This window comes from Calidris pugnax, unplaced genomic scaffold (genome assembly GCF_001431845.1).
Source record: "Calidris pugnax isolate Ruff unplaced genomic scaffold, ASM143184v1 scaffold141, whole genome shotgun sequence".
Lineage (NCBI taxonomy): Eukaryota > Metazoa > Chordata > Aves > Charadriiformes > Scolopacidae > Calidris > Calidris pugnax.
The window spans coordinates 4,486,474-4,498,002 of record NW_015090902.1 but is presented as its reverse complement, the minus strand read 5'-3'; the positions used below and the strand labels follow the sequence as shown (position 1 = coordinate 4,498,002).

At 37.8% G+C, this 11,529-nt stretch overlaps 1 protein-coding gene across 1 annotated transcript in view; it reads right to left on the bottom strand.

Annotated features, from left to right (window-relative positions):
- Nucleotides 1-11,206, bottom strand: part of ERICH1 (glutamate rich 1) — a 53,845-nt gene extending 42,639 nt beyond the window's left edge. The window contains exons 1-2 of the mRNA XM_014948917.1: nucleotides 11,131-11,206; nucleotides 8,907-9,095 (exon numbers count right to left, since the gene is read on the bottom strand). Of these exons, the coding sequence (XP_014804403.1) occupies nucleotides 8,907-9,095; nucleotides 11,131-11,206 (265 nt within the window). The remainder of the gene's footprint in view (nucleotides 1-8,906; nucleotides 9,096-11,130) is intronic.
- Between the last annotated feature and the right edge of the window lie 323 nt (nucleotides 11,207-11,529).

Here is an 11,529-nt window from a genome sequence, read left to right as displayed (position 1 = left end):
CGGGGAAAGAGTGCCAACTATTTAGCTAGGAAACTATTTGCGATGATGGCAGTAGACTGTTTTTGCAGAATTTCTTTCCACTTTAAAAGGTATTTAGAAATATGTGCAAGAGTAGCATTACAATTTGTTCACCAGATGAGAAGTAACTGTAGGAATGACAAGAGATGCGTCCCTGCTCCAGTACACAAAACCAGTCCAAATTGTAGACTGTATTTTTTTGCTCAGTAGTGACGAGGTAGAGGTGAACCACAGGGAGACAAAAGCCTTTCCAGAAGGCCAGGATGTTCAGGCTGTCTCCAGAGGCATCTGAAATGTAATTCAGATGGTTCAGTGTGTTCTTTTTACATTCTGCCAGCTCCATAAGCCATCAGAGACACAGCATTAGCTTTCCCTTCTTGGGGGCAATTTACCCCTTTAAAACACATAGACAGACTGTTAAAACAATGTACAGTAAAAGCATCTTTGGCAGGTGGACAGTTATCCTCCTTATAGCACAAACTTGCTAGAAGATCCCAGATGATCCAAGTGTATTGCCAAGCTGCAACTAGGCTTGGACTGATACCTAAACACTTAAAATACAGCTGTGTCTGATAGAAATAATTCTTGCTAGGGGTCTGCGTTTCTAATATGTAATTTAACTATACACATTGTATGTAAATATGCAATTTAACTATACACTGGCATTTTTCAGATAACACACTTCAAAATGTTCAGCATGACCAATCAGCTCAGATATCTATGATAAAATACATTTTGGAACGTTCAAGGCACTTTTCAAAAGCTGCACCACATTTGTTTTCACCATCAGGATGTAATAATTTTGTTTTGAGAATGCATTAGAAAGTTATTGTTTTTCCTTGAACAAGTCAGAAAATTTCAAACTGATATTGATGATGCTTACTTGAAAGGATAATAAAGGAAATGAAATAAATAGTACAAAAAGATGAAGAACAATGATGTGATTTGGGAAAAGATCCACTAAAAATCAATTTGGAGTAATTCTTAAATACATCCTTTCTATGAAGATGATGCTAAATCACTGAACTGGCAGTACTTGCATTGATTTTTTTTTTTCCTGCCCAGGCTGAGTAACGATAAAGTGCTAATTGGTGATAGTTTTAAATGTATAAATGTTTCTTGATTTACTCCCTTCTGAACAATTTCAAGTTTTCCCTTTTTTCCCATTTATATTTAGGTTTTGTAAAACAAAGATGACCATGAAAACATTAAACTCAATTCGTAGAAGTCCTGACTAACTCAAACTCTTTAATCATAGAAGATGTAGATATATTGGGATATTAACTTTCCAGGAAAACACATGACAGAATCTGGGGGATGGCCTGCAACACCTATCTTAGTAAAAGCTGTTACTCTTCTTTCTATGTAAAAGGGTGTTGACTCAAAACAACTTTTTTTAAATAGACCTGTTTAAATGCGAGTCCCCAAATCACATATTTATTCACCCCATACGCATCTTCAAGTAGTTACAAACCATAAATCAAGCATTAGTCTCTGCAAACCCTATGCAAGTATGTCAAAGCAAACCATTACCATATAAAAAAAAAAAACCCCAGCATGCACACAACTGTATAATCTCAGTGTATCAACAAATCTCCCAGTCTTAAACCAATCACCCTCTCTTCACAGGTTGACTTTCACAGGATTGTAGTCTGCTTGTTGTCTTGAGACTGGAAAAGAGCACTTTCCAGAAAAGCGGAACCTTCAAGCTCAAGTAATCTTTTGGGCAATTCTTTTCCCTGGAGTGCTGCAAAATTTCTGCTGCTTGACCTCAGTCTTCAGTAGGATTCTTTCCCTCAATACTAGATAAATCACATTAGGTAGAGAGAAAAAATGATGATGATAATAAGCAACCTACCAAAGAATGAACAGTCACTTATTAGTGGTCATTTGTTTTACTCAAATGATAACCATCACACAGTAATAGAAATGTTGTGCTACTGTGCTGGGTAATTGGAGAAGGTGATGAATTATTTCTGTACAAATTCAAATCTGCAGATAGGGACTTGCTTCTCTCAAAATTATGGAACTCCCTTATGGAAAGCTAATAAATATAGTTCACTATTACAGTCTAGTTTTAACACCTCTAGTGCCAAAATTCTTACTAAAATCTCACTGCACAGGCAGTGGAAGCAGGGACGAGTACCTTGGGCAGAGTATAGAGATGCTTGCCTGGTTGCGTAGGGATGGGGTCAGGAAGGCCAAGGCACTCCTGGAGCTGAACTTGACAAGAGATGCAAAGAATAATGCGAAGGGCTTCAACAAGTATGTCAGCCAGAAAAAGAAGGTCAAAAAAACCATACTCTTCACAATAAGCAAGGCTGGCAAACCAGTAACAACGGAAAAGGAGAAGGCTGAAGTTGTCAACAACTTTTTTGTCTCAGTCTTCACTAATAACCTCTCTTCCTACACCTCTCAAATGGATGGACTACATGGCAGGGACTGGGGCAGCAAGGTCCCTCCCACTGTAAGGTAGGTGATCAGGTTTGTGACCACCTGAGGAACCTGAACACACGGAAGTCTATGGGACCTGACAAGATGCATCCCAGAGTACCAAGGGAATTGACTGATGTAGTTGCCAAGGCACTCTCCATGATATTTGAAAAGTCACGGCAGTCAGGCAAAGACACCAGTGACTGGAAAAGTGAAAACATTACACATATTTTTGAAAAGGGTAGAAAGGAGGACCTTGGGAACTACCAACCTGTCAGCCTCACCTCTGTACCTGGGGAGATCACGGAACAGATCCTCCTGGAAGCTAGGCTAAAGAACGTGGAGGACAGGGAGGTGATTAGAGACAGCCAATATGGCTTCACCAAAGGCAAGTCCTGCTTGACCAACCTAGTGGCCTTCTATGACTGAGCGACTATATCGGTGGACAAGAGACGAGCTATGGATATTACCTCTCTAGACTTCTGTAAGGCCTTTGACACAGTCCTCCACAATATCCTTCTCTCTAAACTGGAGAGGTATGGATTTGGTGGGTGACTGGTAGATGAGGAATTAGTTGGATGGTCACACCCAGAAGCGTGACCCAGGTCAACGGTTCAACATCCAGATGGATATTGGTGACAACTGGTGTCCCTCAAGGGTCTGTACTGGGACCAGTATTGTTCAATATCTTCCTCAGTGGCATACAGTGGGACTGAATGCACCCTCAGAAGTTTGCATCAAGTGTAAATATGATTAGAATGGAGGGAGAATGGAAAGAGGTATAATGACAGCATCCAAATGAATGATGATCCATTTATTCATGTTGTACTAAATGCCCGAAATACTTCTACAAATATTGTGAACTTCATTACCTTTTTGTTAAGCCCTCTGCACTTCAGATTTTATTTATTCCATTTCAAAATTCTGGTTTGTGACTTAAATTAATTTTCAATTTTATTTAAATCTACTGTACTAAGATTTGAACACCTGTTACAGATTATCTTAACAGTTGCTTATTCAGATTCATCATACAATTGACCAGCATGTAACTATAGTGTTGAAGATCCCAGAACTTCTGGGTAACAACTCCTAACACCGTTCTTAAGGTTTATTATCAATGAAAGGCAAAGCCCCCTTTCTGAGGGCTTTAGAACAGGATACGGTGGGGTTTTTTGGGTGGCAATTATTTGCCCAGATTTATTTTTCAAAGCTGTCTCATTATCTACTCTGCAAGCTTAGTGAAGTCTCTCTCATACACTAGCACTTTGCCACAGTGTCTTATGATTTCTCCTAATGCTGCAGATTTTATTTGTTCACTTCTCAAAAGCCAAATACACCCGTCAATCAATGTGTTTTTTTTTAAATCAATGCAACAACACCAAATCTGAAAGGCCACGTCTAAGTTGCAATTAGTTAATTATCCTCACTGATTAAGTGATTATGTCATTACTGGGACTTACCTGAAACTAGACCAGGAAATAAACAGATGTGCTCATCAGAATCAAAGTAAACATAGTTTAAAGTAAGCATGTGTAATAGCAGAAAACATTAAATTTGACTCTGAATAACCATGACTTTGACAATGGCAGCTTAAAGTAATAAACTTGCCAGTGAACAAAGGAACAGGAGAGGCATCTCTCACAACCTGTTCCATCATCAATACATTAAAAATTATTTCAAACAGGGAACCAAGGTGGACAGTGAGAACATTAACACATACAATTACTATGCTACAGTTAGAGTCACCTCAGGACCATCCATCAGCCCTTCTCCAGCTGAAACAAGTCCATTTTATCAAGTTCTAAAGCTGTTTAAGCTTGTTTTTTTTCCCCATTTCCTTTCTCAAAATAATTAGTTTTCCTACAGCTGGCTACATTTAAGTTTAGAGCTTGTTTACACTTTCAGCTAAGGCTGGCATTTTCTACTCCAATTAGGCAACCTCTACATATTATTAGATGAGCTACTCCTTAAATTGCTTTCAGTTGTCACAGAGGCCCAGCAGACTTCTTTATAACAGCTAAGATGTTTGAGATGAAGAGGGAGAGAATGTGTGTGTATATATATATGTATGAACACCGGAAAACATATATACATATGAAAAAAAAATTCCCCCAAACCCTAGATCTCTATATTCCCTCCAAGCATACAGCTACCAGCTTGTAAATCTGGTTGGGCTCCATTTCTACCATAGCCACCAGAGGTTGGTGTCTTCAGTCAAACACTGCTCATTTCGGGATATATCTGTCTCATTTTCCCAGCATAATGCCACTGAAATACAGCATGTAATGAGACAATTTTTAAACCCTTGAGAGAACATGATTATTATACAACAAGGTGTTGTCACACTAATAATTTCTGTTGCTCTTTAGCTTATTCACAATAGACACCTTTTCACAGTAATTAACTAAAACAAAGCTGAATTGTTTAACAAGTCTCTAAAGCTGTTTACTGCATTAGATACTGCTAGAGTTTACTTTCTCAAGCATATGCACTCCATCAACATAATCAACTGAAAGCCAGGGCTGTCCATGCATATTTTTTTGACAAGTTTTGTCTTCTCGGCACTTCTGTCACAAACTGAAGTTTTCCATAATAGAATGGCTGCAGTAAGACAGGATTCGGATGAGTAAGGACACAGTCCAGGTGTCCCAGGGAGGATTTCTTGAACACAGTATACTGTCAGCATCAATAACTTTAATGGCAAAAGGAGAACACACAGAAAAATAATCGCACAGCTGTACTGAATTTCAACAGGAACTCCTTATACAGGATAACAATGCTGGGGTATTTCACATTTGATAAACATTCATGTTTTTATTTTATTAAGATGGAGTAAATTGCATTTTGTCTATTTATGCAGCATAATATAGATTCTCTTTTTTAAAAAAACTAGAACTTAGGAGCAATAGCTTATTACCACCTCTTTCATTTATTTAAGTAAGAGACAAAAAAAGATCAAATAGGTTGTCTCCACAAGATCTGAGACACTGCCTAGGCTCTCTGCATTTCAATTTCCTTTTTCAGAATTAGGTAAAACAGAAAAACCAAAAGTGGAACAGTATCCTTTATACAGAAAAAATACTATACATTTCAGTTGTATACAATTATGCTTCTTCAGCAACTCTTAAAATGTAATTTTTATAAGGAAGATGTTAAACATTGATCAGTAAATCCCTAGTCCTTTAAAATGTGGTTATAATCCTGACCAAGAAAAAGTCCTGAGACTCAGGAGGCCATTAAAAAAGCCAATGCTACAAGTAGCAAGTCTTTAGTCAGAAGCATGCACTTCCACTATAAAGGCATTAAAAACAATTAGTGAGGTTTTAAAGTATCAATAAAAGTAACGAAATCACAAAAGTGCTGACCTCACGAGAAGCATTCTCCATGAAATTAGTGCTTGTTGCAAGTAGATCGTGTCCTAAGAAGGGTCAAAACCAAAAAAACCCAATCCTCAGAACAAGAGTTAGTCAAAGGCCATATCTAAGTGAGTAATTAATACTTAGAAATGCTTTCTCAGTTTTTTGCCAGACACTTTTTTTTTTTTTTGCAGTGCAGCAATTTATAGTACTGCACTTGGAAGCATATTCGCAAGCTTAGGGAAAAAGAAATTAAGTCCTTTTATTTGTAGGAGCTTTCAGTCTTCCATTTGCTCTCTTGAATACTTTTCCTGCCAAGAAGGCTCAGGTTTATTATGTATGCGTAGCTTTTAAATCGGCTAAGGTAATAGAGCTGGTTATCTAGACGCTCATTAATTTTATGTTGAAGCAAGAAAAAACTCTTTTCTCACATCTTCCATAATTAAGAACTATAGCTCTTGTAATGGAAGAATCAGGTTCCTCAAGGGGAGAAAAGTTTAGAAAGTCTTATCTAATTGTCCTGGAAAGGGGGGAGCCCCTATTTTGGTGAGATTCATTTTCTCACTGAGTATTTTGGTAGAATGAGGGGAGGAGGGGGGCCAAAGGGGAGAATCTGATCTAGAATCCAAAGGGAAGGTACATCTTACTATGCCCTTGAATGGAAATTTTGGGCACAGGCAGGTGGTTGGGTTTGTTGGGATTTTTTTAAGTCACTTTTAAAAAAAATTAAAAAGTTCTCTTTTCAAGAGATAAGTGACTACCTGCCGCTTTTGGGTTTCAGTAGAAGTGTGGCACCTCCACATGTCTTCTCTATCCCTAACAGTATTACTACCTTCCTAATCAAAATTCAAATACCATTCAGAAGATCATTCTGTTGTCACAAAGTACAGCGTCCTTCAGAATTTTCCTCCCATCTCCAGTTATTCTGGGTCTTAATGTAAGCTTCAGTTCCTGAACTATGTGGGAAGCTTTATGGGACAAGCCTTTCTGATACTGAATTATTAATCTTCCAAAATTATACGAGAACCAGTCATTAACATCTTCTGTATCTTTAAGCATCTAACCTTCAACTTTATGTCAAAAGAGGCATATAAATGCAAGTATTTACAGGATATAAAGGTACGATGTCTAAATTTTATGGGCAGAAGTCCCTATTATGCTTCAAGATGCAGAAATGTAAGGGCAAGGCTGCAAACTGCAGTCCAATAGAAGGATCTAGGAGGTGTTGGCTTGTGCATATAGGTAATGGTATTTTTACAATTTGAAAATAACTGTTAAAGGCAACTAGAACACTGTGATGAGTTTTATAGTAAAAGCTGTTATTTAACCCTAGAAAATACTTAGATTTTAACTCAGCTTCTTTTAAAAGAAAGACTCAATTTCTTATTGGCACTAAGTCAAATTTTTCAGTAGGTTTTGTAGGACTGAAAAAATATTTCAAACTAGGAAGGAGTTTGAGAGGGATTCTTTTTGCGTAGAGACATTTTCCATCATCCAACTCAGGCTACTGATACTTAAAATAATCAGCTCTTTCATAGTTATACCCATAATCTTTGGTCTACAAGAAAGAAGTTACTTAAAATAATATACTATCAAAAAATTTAATCTGTGCCTTTATGTTTCCACTTTTCCAAGGCCACACAGTTTATAGCTCCAAATATTATAGCCTGTCACTCAGTATGTACTTTCAGTGTCCAATGCCATAAAATCAGAACATGTAGATGACTATTCATGAAAGAGCTCCTTGAATTTAAATGAAATCACAATCAGAGAAGAACGGTTTAGTTATGTGTTTGTTTCATAGATAGGTAACTGATTTCTCTTTTTCCCCTATGAGTTTACCACTGCAGCCCTCTTCAAGGCTTTTTTTTTTTTTAAGTACACATTTGTAGAATATCAATGAATGCAGAACTCTCTGTACTACCATAGCATTTGCTTGCCTCCAACAGAAAACAAGCTTAGTTAGTTTGCTGTTAATTTCAAGAACAGCCTTGTTGCTTTGCTGTGAAAATCCTAAATACCAAACTGTTCTTTTTGCTCCATGTTCCCTTTCCCTTGAGCTATATTTCACTTGTATTAGGATTCTGGATCAAAAGCTTTTGTTTCATTAACCTGAAGAACACCGTACTAGTAGCCAGGCATAAACAATCCAAGGAGGTATACAAAGTCAACTAAGTTCTCTTCACCTCCCACTTCAGTGGGAGTTTGGGAAGGCCCTAATTTATAAGGAGTGGTATAGATTCTCTACAAGTGAAGCTGTTTTTAGCTTAAGAAATTACTCCACAGTCATGCATATTTAGCACAACTTCATCATACAGCCAATAAATAGCCCATTACCTATTTCAAAAGGACAATTAGTTCCTAATGCCATCAAAAATCATTTTATAGAATAAGCTTAATGCTTTATCAGCCTTTTGAAAATGTGCTTCTTGTTACTGACCACACAAGAGAGGTACTGAAGTACTGATCTAGAAAAACAAAATGGCAATTTGGGTATCAAACAAATGGAACTGCAACATGTTGAGATTTCCAGACAATCTTCTGTCACAGTAATGGGAGGCAATACAGGACAACAGCCACACACAGAATTTGCTTCAAAAGCAAATTCTACCACAGGCACAGGTCAAAAAAAGCCCTGTAGCCAACCTGTTACTAACCATCCTCATTAGAGATTAGCTGGGGGCCTTTCTTTTTTATTAAAAAAAAAACCCAACACAAAAAAACATCAAACTCCCAAAAAAAAACCCAAACCTCTAATAGGACAGATTTCTAGAGTAATGTATGTTGATATGGACTTTTGGAAGTTATTAGCCCAAACCCTGTTAAAATTTGACCCAGTTAGATCAAGTTCTCGAGCACACTGTTCAGTTTTCAGCTCCTCCAAGGATGGAGACACCAAGAAGTCTTTCTGAGCAACCCATTCCCAATGTTTGATCATCTCCGAGGTGGAATTCGCTTCCTCATCTATCCCCACCACTAGCGCTTGTATTCAAATTTGTCTGTTGGTATCAATAGAAGGAAAAGCTAGATACTATACTGTTCTCAAGTAAAGTAACTATTTAAAAGCATACTACCAGAAAAAGGACTATGCTGTCTCACCTTTACGTGATTCGCAGGGTGTATCAGTTGATGTGCTGGCATCTGCTGATGATGTCTGAACATCATCCAAATTGTTTTCTTTTGAGCCCAGATTTCTGAGAACTGCCTCCTCTCCTCTACTCGAAGTATCCGCAGGAGAAGGTAATGAAGTTTCAGCATAGAGTCGTTTCAGTACTTTCTTTATGAACACTGTGGGGCAGGAAAACTTTTTTAAACAGAAAGAAACGCAGTGTTTTAAAGGTATTTTAAGACTTTGAAAAAACAACTAATTGATATAAGATAATTTTCTTCACATTCCATACGAGTCTGTCTTCAGTAGTCCCCATCTCTCACAGGTAAAGCTGAAAAAAATATATTAACGTCCTAAACTTGAGTCAGAAAAACAGATTTAAAACCCCAGGGTTCACTAGCAAGGTTACATTTAAAGTCTTCTATGTGACTACATTTTGGCAATAAATTAACACAATGCATTTACAGACTAAGTACATGTAAATTTTAAAAATGTCTTTAAAAACAAGTATCTTCCTACACAAGCATTACAAGGCTGCTCAAAATGCAGGTCTCTTCTGGCACAGTGGCATTGCCATTGAATCACTCATTAAAATCAGTAAGCTACAACTATTTAATCACATAGAAAAAACTAGAAGCAGAGAGCAGCAGAAACACATGGTAACCCAATTATTTCTACAGAATTAGCAGTATTCTTATACGCCTCTTCCTCTTATGGGCCCCTTTCTGACGACACTGGCAATCTGCTACTAGTTACTCAAATGCAACCATCATTTGATTAAAGAAAAGAAATATATGCAAATAATCTACTCATCAACAAAACTACCATCTTTATATGGATGCATGCATATTTCAATCACTTGAAATCACATATTATATAAAAATATAAAGTAATACTAGGACATTTTTTAGCTGCAAAATTTCGCAAGAAGTTTTTTATTGCAAAACAACATACCCAGTTTCATAAATTCTACAGAGTCAAGCAGATATTGTGCGATGGGAGGATGAGGGAACAGAAAGATTTGGAGAAAAACTGTTACCTAAACTACAGTTTTAAATTTAATACACAGTGTATGGATATTACACAAGCAACATGATGAAGATTCTTAACAAAATAATTCTGCCATGAGAAGAGGACTTATAAAGCTCTAAGAACAGCTCATGCTGCAGCTTAACAGAACACACTACCATCACACAACTCTCTTCAATAAATTACTCTCCTTGATAACTAAAAAAAAGTCGTCTTCATCAAGCTGGAAATCCTTGACCCACCAGTCCTTGACAGACGAACTTTATCTCTGTATGTACCTTGGCATTATGCTTCAATTGTCACACAAATGACTAACTATGGGGGAAAACGTCTTGTTAGATTATTTTTGCGCTCTTAGTTTACACATGATCACTATACTCTTTGCTTATGCTCAATCTCTTGAATAATCGGTGACCTTATGAAAGGCCTATGACAAGATGTAAGCCTGAAGAGGTACTTTCACAGAAAAGCTTTGCTCATAAAGCCCAAGTTTTAGTTTTTCTATGCTTATCCATCACTCAGTGACATGAGAAAAACTGTGATGAGATGCCAGCAATGTCCCCATCAGGTAAGCACAATCCATTTTGTAGGTTATGGGTTAAGACAAGTGTTCCTGGATATCAACAAATGACTGGGTATTTTTTATAAGGTTCCCTTGCCAGGATATTCTACAGCTAGAAAGACAAAATCTAGAATTACTCTCAGAGGACAGCTAGAGAAAGTAGCCAGAAATAAGCAGTGTAATAAGACAAAGTAAACTGCCCTTTGCAGATCTCTGACTCTAAAGCAAGTTATCCAAGAGGTTTATCCTGGAACCTTTCCCTGAGCATTGCTACTAACACTGCAGCATTTTAATGAACTCTGGTGGAGCCATTACTAAATGTCATGGTTTAACCCCTGTTGGCAGTGAAGCTCCACACAGCTGCTCACTCACCCTCCTCCAGGTGGGATGGGAAAGAGAATCAGAACCGTAGAAGTCAGAAAACTTGTGGGTTGAGATAAAGACAGTTTAACAGGTAAAGCAAAAGCTGCACGTGCAAACAAAGCAAAACAAGGAATTTGAACAAGGCAAGTGTTCAGCTACCTTCAGGACAGCAGGGTTCCATCACACCTAATGGTGTCTTGAGAAGACAAACCCATTGCTCTTAAGGTCCACTTCCTCCTCCTTTCCCCAGCTTTATATACTAGGCATGGCATCATCATTGGCATGGAATATCCCTTTGGCTGTCCCAGCTGTGTCCCCTCCCAGTTCCTTGTCCATCCCCAGCCAACTCACTGGTGGGGTGGGGTGAGAAACTGAGAAGCACTGCTCAGCACTAACCACGATGCCCCTGTATTATCAATACTGTTTTCACCACAAATTCAAAAAACATAGCACCACAGGAACTGTTATGAAGAAAATGAACTCTAGCACAGCCAAAACCAGTACACAAAACTAACATTCAAGCAGTTGTATTGAGGAAGCTGTTCTTCCAAAGCAAATGATCGTCGAGATACTGATGAAGCTGTATATGCAAATACATTTTCTCCAGATGTGCTGGGGGAGCCAACTTCCTCACAGCTACAGTGGATTTTATGCTCACT